Source organism: Falco cherrug, chromosome 9 (genome assembly GCF_023634085.1).
Source record: "Falco cherrug isolate bFalChe1 chromosome 9, bFalChe1.pri, whole genome shotgun sequence".
Taxonomy (NCBI): Eukaryota; Metazoa; Chordata; class Aves; order Falconiformes; family Falconidae; genus Falco; species Falco cherrug.
The window spans coordinates 50,562,502-50,582,991 of NC_073705.1; the positions used below are offsets into that span (position 1 = coordinate 50,562,502).

Consider the following 20,490-nt stretch of genomic DNA (forward strand, 5'->3'; position numbering starts at 1 on the left):
CTCAGCTCCATTTGGTGTGCTCTGAACGCTCCGTAAGAGATGAGGTTAGACATCTTTGGTTTCCGGAAAGACATGAGCCTTTCCGTCCTTCTCCCCCAACCAAATGCTTCACGGCAATTAATTCCAGAGCTCAAGTAGCAAACCAGCCCCCTTTCCCCCCTTCCCCTCCTCCTAGTTAAACTCTATTACTTCTTACTTAGTCTAGAGTCAAATCCAAAATACCTATTTTAGAGGAATTTCAACTGACGCTTTCCTGTGCTCTAATTCAATTTAAAAATCCCTGCAGCAGATAACATTGGCAAGGCATGAAAGAACATAGCTCGCTTGAAAGTTCAGGGAGCACATGGCTTCCCAGGACAGACAGAAATGAGTATTTCTCGGCAGTGGTCTAACTTTCAGAGTGCTAACCAAGCTTCACACCGAGGTGGTGTTACCGCACCACAATCGATCACGTGCAGATGCAACTGCCCTGTTCTGATGCCTGCAGTCTACACGCAGGAGCAGCAGTGTAACAAATCAGCGCGCTGAGGCCACCGAGCATGATAACCCCCTGCATTGCTTTCTCTTCTTCATTTCCTCCCCTCCCATTTCACGGAGCCATGAATAGAAGCGCAGTCAATCCTTCAGCATCAAGGCACCAGGCTCTTTCTTGGTTAAGATCATTCCTTACTGGACAAAAAGCAGTTCTTACCGAGTTCTAGATAACAGCCTATTTGCTCCAGAAGTCAGACTGCGTTAGATTTCTGTCTCTGATGGTTTTAACATTATCTACGCTGCTGAGTCCGCATATGGAATTAGCATAATTCTGGCACGGGAAGGAACAAGGCTCTCCCAGGGAATGGCTGCAGGGGGCACAGAGATGGGACTTGGTGCTACTCAGAGGCACGCAAGCCCGAGCCCAGGGTAAATTGGCTAGAGGCTGGAATTCTCAGAGCCCTTTACAAATCTCAGCAGAGGACCACTTAGCTAAACATCATCATCACATTTTAGGAAGCTTGGCTGAAAGATAGATCTTCTTGCCAGTGAAAGCAAGCCAATTTTTGAACAAAGGTGTACGCATGCCAAACAGAAACCGACTCCACAATCTTGCCTAACTTTGGAGCTGGAAAACGGGAATCATTTTGCTTTCTCAAGTTTTGCGGAGAAACAGAACATGACAGGCACAAAGAGCCCAAACTGAAGAAACAAACCCCATGGGTACACAGGATGTCAGTGAAAAATGGTCATCCTGCTTTCGGGAGAGCTCTGCAACAGCTGCATGAAGGCATTAGCCAGATTTTTGTAATTACAAGGACACAAACGTCACCAGTGGCCAACACAAAAAAATTGTGGGAATCACTACAGGATGTGTTGCCTGCAAGAAAGGTGGATTTTTGGCAGGCTCTACTCGCACACTTCATATCAAGCCCAACTCCACCTCCTCTTGTTACAAGTCTCTATCAGAGCTGCAAGGTTCAACTTCTCCCTTCAAGGGGGATAAGAGATGGGAGCAACCACTGACCTGAGACATCAGGGACCCCAGCAGGAGACACAAGACAGACCCAGCAGGGAGATGGAGCCGACAAAGCCTGCAGCAGAAGACTGGCACCATGGAAAAAAGGGAAACTTGTTTCAGAGGACAAGAGGGGAAGGCCGTCAAGCGACAACTGGCAACAGGGTAAACAGGAGGTCAGGCACGTGGCCAGCCCCAGATTCTAGTTCCTACAGGTCTACTGCAGCGTAAAGATCAGCCGCACAAGTGGTTTGACTTCCTACAACTTGCAGAACACAACCTGCCTGGCCTTCAGAAACGTGCACATCCACAAAAGAAAAACGAAAGAGACACTGTAACACCCATGTCCCCCAGAACAATCCTTCTCCAACACCGCACCTGGACCTGTGACATGAGTATTTGGTAGTGTGCAGTTTCTGCTCTTAACTTGGACTGAAAAGCTCTCATCGACACCTTTATTGCTTGTCAGCCACTCCCTTGTTTCTTCTGCACTCAGAATACATGGATGTGCTGTACCTTAGCTCTCCCCCTGCAAAGTTTTCTTCAAGTAATCAAAAAAATAAAGTAAAAAAATAATCCGAAACACCCTTGAGCTAACCACACCCAGCACTGCCCATGTGGGGACACCAGCTGCCTCCCTGGCAGGACAGCGCGGTGCCACACCTGAGCGAAGGAGCACAGCGTCGCGCTTGCAGCTGTACTGCACCTGCAGCGGCTGGTACGGTTGCTGCTGCTGCTGCAAGGGTTTCTCCATCACATGTATTTCAAGGGGCTCATCCCTGGGATACTTCACCTGCAGGGGATCAGGAAAGGTAAACACAGATGCAAAAATCCCACCTATCCAAGAGATAAGAACATTCTTGCAAACCCAGAGTTACCTGCCACGTCCTAAGGCAGTGCCTTCATAAAGGCATGGACTGGGGATGCGTGGAGACTCAGGTTAGTCTCTGGCCTTTAACTTCCCTCACCAGCTTTGCCAAAAGCCCAGGCTCTGAGCTCCCACTGCTCCCGGGGCCAGTGCCCAGCTCCTAGGTAAGGCACAGCCTTGGGGAAGTGTGGGAGGAGGGAGATCACCTAACTGGGCTGCAGCTGTTGACCTCAGAGCTGAGAGGCAAACGCTCCAGGGCAAAGCCTCCATCAGGACAGCAGCTGAGAAAAAAAATCACAGCAAGCAGGAGAGAATCTGGAGCTTCGAGAGATCTGTAAAGCTGACACCAAAGGGTGCAATACTAACAGAGAGCTCAAAACACAGAGGACGTCAAGGTTGTCAGTTCTAAGCAACACAGCTCTGACAGCATGGCTGAGCTAACGTTACTCTGATTTTAGCCACATGATAACATTACTCCATTGCTCCCTTCTCTGTGTTCATCAGTACTTCTTCCTACCCACTTGGTATGTGTGCACCTAGGTTAAAACAAAAAAACCAAACCCCAAGCCAAGGAAGTCCTTGAGCCCCTCCTGGCTAAAAATATGGAGTCGATCAGTCAGTAGTGCTGCAAAAAAGGCAAACTCTCATTCCTGGAAAAAGCCCATGAGGCTCAGTGTGCAGGGCTGCGCTAAGATATAAAACAGGTACCCCCAGCATTCACCTGAATGGACACGTTTAATTTCCATGTGTTGCTGAGGAAAAAAATAATCATCACATAAAAGAGAAGCCTTTAGGAGATTCACCATTAACAATAAAGAAACATCTTATATTTCCCCCACTCAGTTCCCCTAGCCACTCTAGATCCCTTGGATTGTGCTGCCAGACCTACCAAATCCTTACCAGTGGATTTTCCAGGAAACTAAGTTCCCAGTGGAGACCAAACTGCAGTGGTCACAAACCTGTGGCTTTTGTTCCCGTTGCTAGTGAGCTCATCCAACAAAATATTCCTCGCCTAGTTCAGGGGAGGCAGAAATCCAGGTGCAAGTCTGTGGCTCCCACCGAGCAGGTACATTCACCTCATCTCATTCCCGAGCCCCATCACACCTGGCCAGTGCTGCTCCCCATGTCCCACAACTGGAGAAGAAGTCGCTTGCTTTGTGCTTCCTCGGGTTAACATTCTTTTTTTGGTTGCATTCCAGTTCCTTGGACATCCTGAGCGCACTACTCCATGGACAAGATGTCATCAGCAGATTTGAACGCTGGGAAGAAAAATGCATACACAGCAATCAAAGTAGATCCTGAGGAGGATTACTGTACCCCAGGTGCATTTGAATTGGAGCGACTCTTCTGGAAAGGATGCCCAAAGTACACTCACGTCAATGAAGTCTGGCCCAACCTCTACATTGGAGATGAGTAAGTGTACATTACACCTCTCTACACAGCAGATAAGTGTACATTGCACCTCTCTACACAGCAGATGAGTAAGTGTACGTAGTGTATCTTTTCTACACAGAAGATAACTAAGCTGTACTAAGTAAGCTCACCAACACAGCAAGGTGTTTCTTTCTTCTTCCTACCCACTTGTTAGTATTTAGCAGTGATGATGAGGTTTGTTGAGCTACTGACAGATGACAGAGTACAACAGAGCAATCAGAGCCTGGCGTGGCCTGCAAAGATAGAGGTGCACACACATAAAGATACATTGGTGATAAAGATACTCTTGAGTGCAGCGGGGTCTGCTGCTACAGACTGAGTAACAGGAGCAGTTGTGGCACCAGAGTAAGCTGCAGAGGGTGAAGCTAGTCGTGATCTATTTGTAAATGGCTCATTTCAAGGAGTAGCTTGTCATTTATCTTGGAGTGAAAGTCCTTCCACAGCTACGCTGACAGAAAGGCATGGCCTCGACGTGCCGGACCGCAGCCTAGATTGTTTAATCTTAAAACTTAATTCTCATCAAGCGACTGCAGGGACAGCTCAAGCTGCAGCAGTATTTCTGCATTCCCAAGCCTCTGCTTGTGTACGTGGAATACTCCCCATCTCCAAACCGCTCAAGAGATTAAAACAAACAGAACCCTGTGGAAGGCAAAGCAGCACAGACGTGTCTCGCTGATGAGACCAAGTGTGATTTGGAAACAAACCAAACCCACAAACCAGACTTCGCACCGCTGAGCACAGGACTGAACTAGACACAGCCCATTCTGACAAGCAGAGATGAGTGCTGCAGCAGGGAGACAGGCCACCAGAAAATCCCCCAACCCCAACCCCGAGCAGAGCAAGAGAGCTTTTCTTACCCCTTAGGCATTATTGGTCCACTTCCCATTTTCCTCTACACCCCGCGCTAACATGACATTTATTTTACATCATCACTGTAAGGCACAAGCAGGAGCCCCACTGGCTCCAAAGTTCTCCATAATTTTTTAAAAGGTCCTAAAATTCATCTGTTGCCAGCTTATAAAAAAGGAAAGATATACAGCCTCGAAAGTTACAAGACTCCTAATATCATCGACCAATTACTTCTGTGGCGCCAGAGGCAACAGAAAGACACATAAGACTTCTGGGCTTTAACCAAGCGGGGGCTCCTACTTTAAGAGACAGAAATAAAAAAAAAAAAAAAAAAAAAAAAAATATTAAGCCATGGGAAAAGTCTGGCCAAATGACTCAGGAACAAATTAAAAGGGGGTTGAGCTGTCCTCTCCCCATCCTATCCTGCCCCTCTTGTTAGATTTTCAAACTCAAGACTCTGTGTAAAGAACAGCCTCTTCTGGCATTTATTTGCTCCTTCCCCGTCCAGAATCACCAGCAAAATTAATGTGAATGAAGCCCTTGAGAGAATTTCCCTCGCAGCTCTGTGATGAAGTTGCAGCTCTGCCCTCAAGCAAAGGGACCTGAGGAGACAGCAGGTCTTCAGGCAGCCAGTCTCCAAGCCCAGGACCACCAGCCCCCAACTCTCTCCTGTATGGGTCCCTGCAGCAGTGGCTTGCTCCACCTTGCAACTGCAATCGGTGCTCGGAGGTGCAACTCTGCACGCACACACATGCCCGCGCTAGCACAAACTAACCGGAGGAACAGAAAAGCAGGCTCCTGGAGAGGTACCTGCAGCTGCATCCACTTACGCTGGGCAGCGGGTTTCTGCAGGGGACTGCTTGGCAAATCAGGAGGGAAAAGCAATGGCGCTTCAAGGGAAACGGGTTCCCCACATGACTGGGACAAGAGAACAAGAAAGCCGATGAAGAAGCAAAAAGATGTTAAGGAGCAGGTGGCGGGTGAACAGAAGTAAAACTTCACCAGAAAATGGGGCTCCCTGAAAGAGAACAACTATGGTCAGCTGGGTAAGGGCCAACTCAACACCCAGTAGCAGAAAATCTGAGATGAGAACTGGTCTACAGGCAAGGTGCAGCTTTCATCGCCAGAACTGAAATCTGATTTGAGGCAGGCAAAGTCCAGGGACCTCTATATCCTCCCTCAGCCAGCTCCACATCTTACTTCTGACCAGCAGCTTCCCCCTTCAGCGTGGCAGGGTTTTTTTAGTAGTTTTATTTTAAGATCTTGCTGTAGCACTGGTCGCCAAAGAGCTGCCATGGAGACGTGAACAGATGTTGGGTGCATTTGCATCCTTAGCCATGCTAAATTAAGGTTGATCTTGAAAGAATTTAGTGGAGCTCATCAACAAAAATCAGCGAACACACACATGCAGAGTTTATCTTCAGAGCCTTTACATCTGTGCTTCATTCCTGCCTCCTGCATTTACAAGGTTAACAGGACTTGTGACTGCTTATGGAAATGCTAATTAATTACCCTGACTACGTAACCACATCTTCCTTCTAATGCAATACAGGCTATCAAGGAGCCCTGTGAGGCCACTCAATCCTTTTGTTACAAGGCTTTGCTGCAGATGTTGCCCAGAGGCAATGAAATCTCCATGAGCCTGTCAGGCCCAGAATAATCAAAGCCTCAAAATATAACATGCTGTGTTCAGCTCCAATTGAAATTTTCCTCCAGCAAGTTCCAAGGACTTTTAAAGACCAGACACTGGAACTCGTAGGAGACAGCCCAGTGATAGGAATAAAACATGCTTTGCCAAGATTTTGATTCATCTGCTAGCAGGATTAGTGCTTGCGTGTATCCTCCTCATATCTAGATGTCTTCTAAAGGGGTAGAAAGCGGCTTTGCCTTGCTCCCTTCTCTCTCTGGTCACCAGGTTACTTGCACGGGCAGTTTTGCTGCCTAATCCCAAGCCTGCCTGGTTCACTGCAGCCACAGGGAAAACCTCGGCCAGTTGCACAGCTTGTAGTTTGCAGCTCTTCAGTGATCGCCTTATTACCTGAGATGCCGCTCACGGTTCCACATTTCTAAATTTCAAAGAATATTTCAGCTGAAGACAAAGGCCTCCCAAGATTTTGCTTTCCTCTTAACCGTCCTCTAGCTGTCATTAGGATTTAAGGCCTGGTCACAACTTCAGACCTTTCTGTGTTCTCAAACTACTCCCAGAGAAAACCAAGTCCTCTAGAGCTTAATACCTTACAGGTTAAATACAAAATGTAATTTTCTGGATATGCAGCTGAACTGAGCATGCACTTCAAGGTCTGTGCTTGCCCCAGCTGAGCCCCAGGGCTTACGGTCTTGAGAACTAGCACAGGTGAAGTTCAACAAGACACAAGAGTAACTCAAGCCTACACACTGGAGTGTATGATAATTAAAATATGTAACTAAACCTTAAATACATGCCAAACTAAACCTCATTCTCTACTTTTCCCTTGCTCCAGAAAGAAACAAGACTGTATGGCTTTTTCCAGGTAGCTAAGTAGAACGACAATTTATACTAATGTAGAAGAAAACAGATGGGACTCACTCAGGGTAGAAAATAGTTACCTCCCACTCTTTAGTATTATGAACTCCTAGGATCTACACCAGTATTATTCATACGGAAATAGGAGCGTATGCGGATTCAGATTATAACAACACTCTTGAGGACAAGGTTTCAACTCCGTTAGTATGAGAACCTGCCAATTGTAACAACAGTTTTAACAATTCAGAAAATCGGATCTGTAACACCGGACCACAAACCTCTTATGGCAGCAACGGTTTCCAAGACAAGTAACACTTCCCCACGCAATGCCACCTCTGCCTACAGGATTTCTAACGCTGCGAGCGACCAAAACCAAGAGCAGGAACTGACCGATGACACCACAGGCGTTTGGTGCCTTCACCGTACAGAGAGCAGAGAGGCATTCCCTGCATCCAGGTTGTATCACTTACAAAACCAACATCCACCGTTCTGGGTGAGAGGAAAATGGACTCATAAATCTTTCTCTACCGTGTACGATCAAGATCCTATTCAGTCTTTTCCATGGTACCTCAAAATTCTTGTAACTCATGCTGAACAGGAGGCATCCACAGAAATGGAGCAACACCTCAGAAGGAAAAGGGGATACAATGCTACACTATCTCTAGACTCCCTCAGTGCTGGAGTTGCTGAAGGAAACTGGGTCAGTATTATTGGAAATTCGCAACATCTCTCCTCAGAAGGGAGAACTGCCAGATTTTCTTAAGAAAGTGTCAGTATTGCCTATATTCAAGGAAGCTTCTTACTGCCACTGACCATCTGGTAAATTATCATCCTGCATCGATCCTTCCTTCAGCGTTTAAGAAAATGGAAAAGTTTGAGAGAGACTATTCTTCTAGTTACACGTTGCCTCAGATTTCCCTGAGTTTTGTCTATGTGGGTCATGTCAATCTGTGGCTTTAACAGTCCATACTGAAACATGTTTGCATCGCTCAACCTTTGCATGAAGCTTCAGAGACGTGGCTCTGCCAGGGAGTTTACAAGCATACCAGTTGTCTGGTTAACCGGTACCAGCTGTAAGGCGCTGACTTACCCATGGAGGAAGCTGCTCTGCCCGCAGCCTCCCAAGGCATTTTGGTGGATTACTTCCCTTCCTTCAGATGCACTTGGCTTTTCATTGTGAGCCACCTTCTCTTCCCTTTGTTAGCTGTTCTTAGTACACTTAATGCCTGACGTGGAGGCGCAGGCTGCAGTGCCTACAAGCTGCTTTTCCTGCGCTTCAGCTCCATCGGTTTGGGCAACTTCCCGATGAAAGCAGCTGGGACTAATGCTTGCTACAACAGTATATTTGAAATGAGAGAGAAGGGATTTGGTACGCCACAGACAGCAACTTGAAAGGAAGGATTTTCTTTCGTGTTACAGCTACTTACATTGTTGCTTCCAGAAGAAGGCAGAGTTTGCTGCAGCACCTGCTTTTAATCCTATGAATCTTAGCTTTAAAACTGACAGGCACAGTTAAAGCCTTGGACCAGCCCTTAACTTGCCCTTGCACAACCCGAGATGTAAATAGCCTTTTGGGAACCGACTGAAAACAGATGACATTTTTGTTTGGGTCCGTTCTCCCTCTTGGTGGTAGTCTGTTATTATCGATATATCCCTGCGTGAAGAGATTTTTATCTCCAATTTTCACCATTTCGGTGGCATTCCCATATCAAAGTACTCCCCCTTGCCTCAGAACTTTAAAAACATGTTTATGAGTCCATCTGTCCTACAGTAAATGCAGGGTCTGATTCAGCAAAGCACCGAGCTTTTGCTTAACATGTTCTGCTGTAGAGAGGAGGACTTCTGGGTATGCTTAACTTTTAGCATATGTTTATGTGCTCCGAACTGAAGAGCTGATAGTTTTACACGGGACCAATCTGCCCAGTTCATCTCCTACTAAACTGAATTACACTGAAATTTTCACTGCCACCTCCCAGTGCCACACTTCACCTTCTCTGCACAGGAACACATTCCAGGCACAGACTGGAGACCACAGTTGCACCGTGTAAAGGGAAATCAAATGCTAATAGCACAGATGGTGGAGATTTGCAATTGTTTTTGTTTTGTGTGAGTCGTCAAATGTTTATGGCTTCACCTACACTGGCATTTGTAGCCAACTCTTCTTCACAATGGCTACTTAAAATTCAACCATAATCACAAAAATGAAAATATTAATTGCAATGTATTGGGAAACAGCAGCAGCCAAAAAGAGGGAAGAGAGGAATACTGTTAGAGCTTGACTATTAAACTCTGTAGTGAGCCAATTGCAAGGGAAAAAAAAATCTGTGCCATTTCTAGCTGAAAGTGAACTAGAAATAAGAGTTATAAATCCTCCAGTAAGGTAGATGATTCATATACCCCTGAATGATCCTATGCTATTAGTCACCTCAACAAATTGGATGTTTAGAGATATTTATGCTTGATTTATTCCTTCCTTTCATCTGAAATACTGATACCTCAGGCACAGTAAAAACTGCAAGGAAGACCAAAAGCATTCCCCTCGCCTTGGGACATGACCAGGAGTATCCATGCATGCTGAAACCCCCAAAAATTAAGACTCTGATTAAAGTAAACAGATAATGAGGGATGCTTCTGCTATGGCATCTACACTAGCGATTCAACTGAGGTCAGAAAGCAAGGCAGTCCTTCACACAAAGCCAGAGTTCACTGATGGCTAAAGCCAGTCCAAGCCAACCAGTATTTGATCAAAGTACGAGGTAAAAAGGTGGCTGATGGGAGCGAAAAAGAAAAGCCCAAGTATGACAAGTACTGGTCCAGCTGGGCTGTCTGCCTAGCTTTTGGGGAAAGATTTTATAAGGGAGGTGTGGGTGGGGGTCGGGGGAAGGGCAATTTTTGAAAGAACAGTAGAGATTTTTTGTGAAAACACAGTTAGCAAGTGCAAGACTAGGGGGAATGGAGAGAACGGAGAAAGAGCATGCCTGCTTTCTAACCTCCATACCAAGTCTGAAACCAAGCACTTTTGCTCGAGTGTCATTTCAGTTTTATTCAGAAGATGCAGATGCTAAAGGCAGGCACCTCTTGCAATCCAGTGAATCCATTTTGTATTGCACAGTAACTGCTTCCTCCGATGTCTGCACAACATTATGTACTAGAAACCCTGGGAAAAACCTTCCATAAATAATACTGTCCAGGTACCTGCTGGAAGGAAGGTACTTGACATCCTCGTTACAGATGACGTGCAATAGCTCAGCCTGCAGATGCACAAGCCACACACCCACAGGACCTCCACTGACCCTGCTCCACTTAGCCAGGGCAAACGTTTTAGGTCTTGGTTCAGCTAGCAGCTTCTACAACACCTACGCACAGCACAGTCTGAGTATCTATTCCAGTGAAAATGTCACGATCTTAACAGATTTGAGTGTTTAACGCTGAGCATTCATTTCTGTAAGTTTTCCAGATTAGCAACGTCAGTAGAAAATGTGCAACCATATTACAAAGAAAAACATTACACTGGGCAAAGTTACACTCTAACAGGCCAAGGGCAAAAACATGGCTAATGCCAACTGTGAGGCAAAATGAACACCTAACTGTCTTGGCTTGAATTGATTAAATAAAAATGAGAACTATTAATTCCATTCTGGGCCTGAAATTCACAGCACGAAGCTACAGGCGAGACTGGGAGGTAAAGGGGGAAGGTCCCAGGAGCTTGGCCAGACTGAGCTGATTGCTTATGCAGTAACTTAGTGGAAGTTATCCCTTCTTTCGGAATACCTATCAAAATGCTTGGGCCACCGAATATTTAAAAAAAATAAATAAAAGAAGATCAAAAGACATAGAACAAGACTGTAAGCGTGACCATCAGAAACAAACGCATTAGTTGCACCCACTGTGTCAAAAGGCAATCTCCTGAGAACCTAATCAAGGCGACAGGAAACCTGGATTTCAGATGAATGTGTGTCAGATGTTAATGATTGTCATGCGACCTATTGTTTGACATGGCCCTTGCTTGGAACAACTTCATCATTTAATTCAAATGCTATTTATTAGCCTGAGCAGTGCTTGCAACAGCTGACAACTAGTAGTATCCACAGCCTGTCAAAAGCCTTATTTTTCCTCCAGCCCCAACTACACTGCTGTCCTACTCGCTATTCAGCATACAGGGGTTCCAGTTGAGCCCAAGATCTCTGACCTGAAACCGTCAGTCTTCCATGGTTGTTGGATACGTGCTTTGGGCCAAGTCTGTTAAATGGAAAATGCTTTCCTCTGTCCCAGCATCCGGGAGGCAGAAGAAAATAACGACTATTTGAAAGCAGAATCTGTAGTTCACCTTAAGCACATCAAAACCAAAAGTAAGTAATTACTCACTGCACCTTTACTCTTTGGCCAGGACATTTAATCTGGTTTTCCTAAGTACTTTTAATTACTTATTTTTTAAGTACTTTTGAGGTACTTTTAAGTACTGGCCATCCTTACAATCCAGAACGGAAGTGCCTGAGCTGGTGAAGTGTGTGGAGTTTATGCACCTGAAAAGAATCCTAAGGCACACATCTCCTAAAAGGAGGGAGAAGAACCCAAGCTTTTCTAGGTGAATCACTGCCACAGGAATACAACGGGAAGAAGCGAGCATTATTTAACACGCGGTGAAGGTGGCGAGTCACAGCACCACCAGCAAGATGCTGCCGCTTCTCTGTCCTTCAGCACACATCACCACACTAACTGGGAGTTTTTATTTACTTTTCAAATCACCACATAGGAGACTTGGGATATCATTTCATGGCAAAAATGCCAGTAGGGTCAAGACATCATGCCTGTTCAGGAAGGAATTTTCTGCAGGGAGGAATACCTACTCAGAACAGCTAATTGTCATGAGCTTAATTTAAAGATGAGTGAGCATAAGCAGGACCTTCGGCACCCATACCCAGCTAAACTCTCGCATCACTATGTTCTTGACCGCTCAAAGGGGGATTCTGACTTCGGCAGCAGCTGGGAAGGTGGAGCCAACCTCAAGCTATTCTGAGCTGTCAACCACTAGAATTTATGAAACACAACAGGTAGCCCACGCTGTCCTGTGTGACAGCAGCTGCATTTACACATTGAAATGTTCAGGAAACATTCATGGAGAGAGGTATTTTTGGCTGGAAAAAGCTGTTGCACATCATGCACTAATTATGGAAGCAGTAGTTATGTGCAAATACATTAACAGAATAAAGCCTGCACAGTTTTTTGCAAAAAGCTTGGTACCAGCTAGGTACTAATGAAACCCGACAGCTTTTCCAGAACAAAACTTCTCAAAACTAAAAGCCTTCTGTAATGGAACAACAAAAAGTTTCTACATGCCTGTCCACAAACTCTGCGCTTTTGAGGCATTTCAAGCCATCAGCAAGTGCTAAGTGTGTATTGGGCACACAAAAAACTAGGATTTTTCTCTCCTATCTGACTTCTCTTGTCCAAGGGAACAGAGGACAAGAATAAATTAAGAGTATTTGTCTAAATATATGACTTTCAGCTTTCACTGAAGGCTAATATCCTATTTCCATATCTAGTTCTTTTTGCTTTAGATCTCTGTTTTAACCAAACATGACAGCAAAAGGAAACCTGATAGGGAGTTGTGATCACAGAAGGGCGATTTTTTTAATATTTTTTTATTTTTAAAAATAAAAATAGAGAAAAAAACCTCAGTAACTTCTTTTAGGGATGAAAAGCTTCTTTTTGAATCCCAGATGAACTTAGCACTCACATATCACTGACTCTTTTATTACTTCTGCAATATCAATTGATGGGACAGAAGGGGAAAGCAGCATTCACGGGTCCTATTTCAAGTTCTGCCACTTATTTGCTTTTATGACTTTAAATAATTCATTCTATTTCTTTCTGTATCTCAAGTTTCTTCTTGTACAAGATGGATAGAAGCCAGTATGCCTACTTTACAAAGGCACCAGGAAAATAAATTAATTTTTAAGGTGCTCTAAGGACCTGGGAGAGATAGTTACGAACTCCAGAAGGATCATTCACTCTGAATGACAGTATCTTAAGATCTTCACAATGGTAAATGATGCATTTTTGAAGCATTATCAGTTTCATTAACATTTAGAACACACCAAATCAGAGATTTTTTTTTTCCTGGCTTGCTGAGTGAGAAGCTTCTTCACTTACATGACAGCTCTTGTTTTAACAGGAAAACTGCATTAGATCGCTACAGCCTTGAGAAGGCGGGCTTCACCCACATCCTCAACGCAGCCCACGGTCAGCGGAACGTGGACACAGGACCAGAATACTATCACGACATGACTGTGGAGTACTATGGAGTGGAAGCGGACGATCTCCCCACTTTCAAGCTCAGCCAGTTCTTTTACTCAGCTTCTAAATTCATTGATAATGCACTTCAGGATGAAAGAAGTAAGGAGGGTGCTGAAAATGGGTAAAAACAGTACAGTATTTACCTGACTATAAGCTAGTTCCATGGCATTCAGCCTGGTGGGAATGAAAGAAGTCCAATACCATTTAACAAAGAATATGAAACTAGTAACAGGGAACTAGTTTAAGAGAAGGTAGTCATGTAACTAGGACCATTCTCGCTGCAGAGCTAGTACCAGTCCGAGAGCCCCTTACCCAGCGCTGACAGAAGTCCACATTGCAGCTTGCATTAAGGTCTCTCATCAGATAGAGATTTTTTTGTTGTTTTGACTCCTTTGTAAACACATCAGAGACAACTGGACACTGCAGAAGTTCCACGAATTAGCTGTCTTTTCCTCAAATTAGTCCCCATTAAGAAAGGTTTAATGAATATTGGTTGCATAGTGGTGGGAGTGGAACCCGAGTGCTCTGCAGAGATTCCAGCCTGTAACTCCACAGCTTCGTGCTCTGCAGCACTCAATCCACTCTACGAACAAAATCCACCTTCCCACCTGGCCATCAGATCTACCCCAAGCTGTAAAATTTCTCTCTGTGCCATCTTCCAAGCAGCAGCGGACCCACACAACTTAGAGCTGAGGTCTAGAAACATTTCATTAAAGCCTTTGTAATTTCTCAGCTTGATTACTACAATTCATTATTTGCTGACCTCCAGCAGCGTTCCATCAGAAAGCTTTACACTGATGTGAAGTGCTACAAGCCTAAGCCTCACACAGGCTTTCAGTACTACTCCTACTCCATCCCCACACAACTGTTTTTTTATCGTTTTGTTTTCTGTTTTTGTTGTTTTGTTTTTTGTTGTTGTTGGTTTTTTTGTTTTGTTTTGTTTTGTTTTTTTTTTTTTTTAACAACAACAAAAGAAATCTCTACAGGGTATTTTACTGGAAACCAGCAGAGAAACTTTTACTGGAAACCAGCAGAGAAACTTAACTTTCCTGCTGACCTATAAAGACCTTAATATCAGAGGGTCACATATAGAGTTTCCAGCCTCATGTCAGCTTCTGTTCCTGGCTGTTTAGCTCAGCTGTAGCCAGCTACTGCCTGGCTTGCCCCCAGTAGCCAGCCAGATCTTTATAACTTTATCCTTTCAGCAAGAACAGTCTACAGCGACAGTCCCTTCCCTCGTTCAGGAAAAAGTCTTGAAAGCAGTTTGGTTTTAAAAATCAAAGTCCTAATAGCAGGCGAAACTGCTTGAGGAGCTCACGTGCTTGGAAGAAAGGAACGTGGCATTTCAAAAAAGTCTGTCTGAAGCACTGCCTTTGGGCAGGAGCGGATAGCTAACACGCACCCTGTCTAGCCACGGCTGGGGGCCAGGGGCCACAGCCAGACTGCAGGAGCTGAAGTAAGAAATGCAGACTTCCTCACTCCTACCACCCGCCCGTTCCTGCAAGACCTTTGCTGTACTGAGGTAAAGAACCAAGCACAAGGGAAGCAGCACAGGCAAGGAAAACACCTTGCATCCCAATAAATACTGGGGCAGGGAAAGAGGAGACAGGGGTGGGGGTATTCACCTTTTCATTCCAAAATCACATCAAAGTCCAGGAAGTTCTGAGACTGTATCAAGCACCAGTCCAGCACTCAAACACAAGAGCACAAAGAGCCACTGGATGAACTTCTACAAAACAAAAAAAATCTGCATTTATGTAGATACTACCAACTGCAATCATTTCAGTAGCTGCGTGCTGCCTGCCACGTTCACACAGTTTCTACACAAAATAGATAGGATCTTTTCTGGTGGAGATCAATAAAACAAAAGAATGTTCTATAATGCCCATGAAGAAAAAGAGCAAGCTCTTAACTTTCTCATGGAGCAAAATAACACTAAATGTACATCTCCGATCCCAGCCAAAGATATGCATAAAGGCACAGCTGAATGGCCCCTGAAAAGATGGAGGCTGAATGCATGACAACGGCTTTCCACTATGCATTTGTAGAACCACAGGATGACTCCAGAAGCTGAAGAGCAGACTGAAGTCTCTTACACTCACAGAAGACTAGGAACAAGTAACTAGTGCTTTCCTCCAAAGATATAAATGCAGTATTTATGAATACACAGCTAGTGTAGAAAGGTGCTCTGTGTTTAAGTGCCTAATGGAAGGCCTGTTCTGGCATTTTCCTGACAAAGAGCATCCAGATTCCCGCACAGCATTTGATAGCGAGTGACAGAGTAGTTACCTCCAGTGGTAATAACAGGGCACTTCGGTATAGGATGCTAAATGCTTCGGATGAGTAACACAATCACAGTCATTTGCTACTTTGCATTAGAACCCAGCCAATGCAAAGTGAGGGAAAAGGGGAAAAAGAAAAAAAAACTTTCTACTTTTGTAAACAGAACGTATGTATTATTGAATTTAATTGGGCTGTATGACACCGCCTGGGGTGTGACCTTCAGCCACCCAAGTGATCAGATCACTGAATAGATTGATGTCTTCACCCAAAGCTCTCTGCTGGGAAGATGCTCGGCAGTCAATGTTATGGAAACAAGTTGTCATGCCCATGAAGAAGCCTCTTTCTGCTACAGGCCAGAAAGCTTGGCAATTTGGATGCTGTCAAAGTAAGTCCTAACAGGGTAATTCTGACAACCACTGAAACCACCTTTGTGATAGCCAAGAAACTCCCTGATCAGAGCAGGATTTGCAGAGTTTAAGCATGGACAGATGGACTTCAGAACAGTGAAAGCAGCTCAGTTATAAGTTTTAGAGGCAAACTCAAACTGTTCACAATTATGCATGCTATCACCCAAAACATGCAATTCAGACCATAGGACAGCTTAAATTTTAAGTCAGTGAGGCTTGATTCACCTGAAGGAAGACAGTATTTTAAGAGGTTTTTAAGCTCCCTATTATGCTGTGGCTTTAGTAATCATTCCCTTGGTGTCTTAGTTCCTCGGAACGTAAAATAGAGGGGAATAGCATTTTGCTTTCCTGTGAACATATAATGGGAAAAAATACACTGAAGATGGAGATAAAAAAGGCAATGTGGGAAGAAACACGTGGGACAAAGACTCTAGGCATTTGACCAAAGACACATTCATCACTCCGTGTGACTCTGGAAAGGGGACTGCTGAATCTAGACAGATTTGCAAGAAACACAAACCCAAGCTGAATGACCAGAACAGTTTAGGGACCTGTCACCACTGAGCAGACCTCTGGCTCTGTGCACCGGTATTTTTTATTCAGCCACAGCTTGAAGGATGTAAGCAGTCAGAATCAAAGAGCAGACTCCCTCTTGGGGAAAGGTTCAGACTGGTCCTCAGGTCAGAACTGAAGAGACTACAAAATAGTACAGAGGGGACGTGGCTCTGCAGAATAGTACCCGTGTTTTGCTCTAACAGTCACTCACATCTTGACTATTCACACCCAGGAAAGGACAGACGTCGTTTTACTACAACCAGGGGGCATTTCAGCAAATTGTATGGCCATTTCTCGCCTTTGTTAACACAAAATGAAAGTGTACATTTTCTCCTAGATCCCCTGCATTTGCCACCCACACAAAGCAAAGCCTTCCTTGTCCTATCATGTATTTTATCACCTCAACAGCAACCCATTTACAAGGTGGGAAGCTCTAAAGAGAAGCATGAAGGGCTGAACAAATGAGAGTTTCCATCCGTTTCAAATATTTGCAGTAATAATAGAAGGGATTATCATTTTCCAGGAGAGGAAGAAGCACTTTTAGTTATCAGAGAGACTGGAATTTTGCCAAGATGCCTCTAAGACTATCTGCTGGGATTAGGATGCAGACTGTAGCCATTAATCCTCTACTGTTGGCAATTCTTGATGCATCCATTACACAGCAATGCTGCTTGTGCCAAGACATCCTCTTGTGCCTGGAAGCAAAGGAGTTAATCGGCAGGAGCCATAGCTTTGCACCCAACACTTCTCACTAGGCATAGCTGACAGAGATAAACTATTATTGGCCCTGATAGGATTTTTTTTTTTTCCTGTGGCAATTCAGCTTAGCAGGGTGTTAGAGAGAGTGCTCCAAATCTACTTCCTTCAGCAGTTCAACCCTTTGTGAGACCCCCTCAAGGGCTCCGAATCATTTTTGGAAATCTTCTGAAGTGTTTCAAAACCTGTCAATCAGACCTGAACCCACTTACTGTTCTCTTCCTCCACCTCCCCCCAACACAGCAAATGGGGAAGGTTCCACTTTGGCTTACGTCCTTGCTAGTACCTGAAGCCAAGGACTTTCTGCCTATGAAAGTCCAAAGTTAAACCAAGCGATGTCACAAAGCTAAATCTTGAGGCACATTTGTTCACAGATGAAAACTATTAGCAAAGACTCTGCGTTCACAGCATACGAGGCAGGCCACTACTGCGAGGAGATGATCATATAAAACACGCAGGGAGGCGGTGCTGAAATGTTACTTTCATTCAACACAACAGGGTAAGGGTGACAAGCCAGTTTTCTGTAGAAGCTTTTCTACAGTTTAATAGTTGGTTTCTTTCTATCCTTCCTGTTATATGCCTGTTAACTTCTGTGGCCTTTCTTATCCTCTGTCCTCAAAAATATCACCGAGCCTTAAAAACCCTTGTTAGCTCTAATTTACAAATCAAGTATTTGGGCATCAAGTGATGCAATCTAGATCTTGAAGGACATTATTGTCAGAACAAAAAATAATCACATTCTGTTAGTTTTTCTGTCTGGCTAGTAGACCCGAGAAAGGCACCTCTGTGCATCCCATTTCTCCCCATGGAAAGGCAGTCCGACAGCAGACCCAACCTCCCACACCCTTGTGCTCTGATTGCTATGCCCAAACACAGAATTACATACGTGCTGCTGGTGAGGCACATACAATCAGGCTGCAGCGGAACTTGCTACACTACCTCATGCAAGGCTACAGCCCCCAGGCCTTCTCTGCAACCTTTGTACACAAACAGTACAAAGATACCTGGTTTAGGATTAAATGGGTAATGTCCAGTGTCGATAGCGTTCAGCCACTGCAACAAGATTTACACCTGTAAAAAGATGGGCGTTACAAAAATGCTGGTATGGGTAGTCAGACTGCCAAACAGAGCTGGGGCACTGCAGAAACCCTCACTGTCAAAAAAAGAAACTCCCCAGCATCATCTCTGCATCATTTCTCTTTGTTTCCACAGACAAGGTTCTGGTTCACTGTGCTATGGGCCGCAGCCGCTCAGCCACATTGGTCTTGGCTTACCTGATGATTTACAAGAACATGACAGTAGTGGATGCCATTGAGCAAGTATCAAGACATCGATGCATCTTGCCAAACCGGGGCTTCTTGAAGCAGCTCAGAGAACTGGACAAAGCGTTGGCACTGCAGAGGAGGAACACCAAAAACAGCCTACCATCTCATGACGAGGAGAACAGCACCACGATCTAGTGTTGTTCCTGGCAGGGTTGCGCTACTGGAAAAGAAACCCCCAAAACAGGAGTGGAGGGGAAAAGTGTAGTTAATTACAGTCACAAAGATCATTTCTTATTTGGAAGAAAAAACAAAGTAATTTCAAATGCTGTCAAGATGAGAAAGAAGGGAAACAAAATTTAAAACCCATCTCCTTATAATGTTCCAGCCTTAGCAGAATTCTTTGTTACACATCAACAAATAAATGTTACCCTCTACAAAATTTTTTTCAGCACGAAAGCAAACACAACTTAAAGAAACCCTCTTCTAGCTGAGTACCCACAAAATCCTGATCCTAATACAAGCACATGACTTTTAAAAGAGCAGAGCTAGGCATTCCTGAAGAAATTTTGCAGGAAAAACACCAAGATGGTGGCAGCACAAATTAATCACGTTTAGTCCCAGAGTCCTGAAGGATTTTGCAGGAGTTTGCCTTTTTGTGTTGTTTCCTGGTATCTCCATTTCTTCTTTCACAATAATGACCCAGAGCAGCACAGCGTTCAGAGATCCTTCAGAGGAGGATCAACTACCCAGCCATCACCATGGACTTTGCAGCAGACCATGCAAACCAGACACAAAGCAAGACCCTTGGAGAAGGTCAGATGCCTAAGCAGCTATAATGCACAACAATTCAAGGAGATACATACACATGACATTTTAACAGTTTCAGTTTTAACTTGTTTTTCCTAAATGCTTCAACTGCCTGAATTTTAAAAAGGTCCTAGACATACAGTATCCAAGTCAATTTACTAGTCCACACAAAAAATAAAAAAGGACGGAGAAAATAATTTATTGTGACTGTTTTCCTGCACTTGGAAAAACTAACAGAACAATAAACAAGAAAAAAAAAAGGATGTCCTTTACATTGCCAAGAGGGAGTTCAACACTGAACCTGTGCAGCCCTGATAGCCTGTTAACTCATCACAGATTAGAACCAGTTCCAATGAGATTTTAGTTTTGATTAAAAAAGCAAGAGACACAGGTGAAGCCTTTAAGAAAGTAATAACCTCACTGTGAGCTGCCTAACTAGGAGAAAGCTGCTGCTGTGCTTCCAGAATCCACCGTTTATATTTACCAGTACCGAATGATTCTTCCTTTTGCAGCTTTAGTCACCTTAATACATTACTGTGTTCCAGTACAGTTGCCAATAATTGCATTTGTTGACAGAAGTAGTCCAAATACACAAGTGGGGACACTCCATCTACTGTTCTGCCTAAACGTACGGAATTTACTTTATTTGATACAAATTATCAGTTACTGTGTTTTGACACAATGAGAGTTTTGCCACCTCAGCAGTATTTGACATTCTTAAAATATATCGTGGAGGAGGATCACAATTAAGCCTTGTTTACCTTTTCTGCATCTATGAAAAGGTCAAGTCAACACCCTCCACACTGGAATTTTGCCTCATTCAATGTATCAGGTAAAGCTATATACTGCCTCAGTGGCTGAGAGGGACAACCTAGCCACTAAGAGCAGGGAAGAGTTCTCTTAGTCTTTACCAGCTGACAAAGACTTTGTAACTCTGGTGCAGTGGACTGCACAAGGCTCGGATACTTAAAAAA

At 44.3% G+C, this 20,490-nt stretch overlaps 1 protein-coding gene across 1 annotated transcript; it reads left to right on the forward strand.

Moving 5' to 3' along the window:
- The first annotated feature begins 3,562 nt into the window (after positions 1–3,562).
- DUSP29 (dual specificity phosphatase 29) lies at positions 3,563–19,767 on the forward strand. Its single transcript, XM_005439208.4, has 3 exons — positions 3,563–3,773; positions 13,322–13,542; positions 18,657–19,767. The coding sequence occupies exons 1-3, from the start codon at positions 3,589–3,591 to the stop codon at positions 18,902–18,904; spliced, it is 654 nt and encodes a 217-aa protein (XP_005439265.1). The 5' UTR covers positions 3,563–3,588; the 3' UTR covers positions 18,905–19,767.
- Positions 19,768–20,490: the final 723 nt, after the last annotated feature.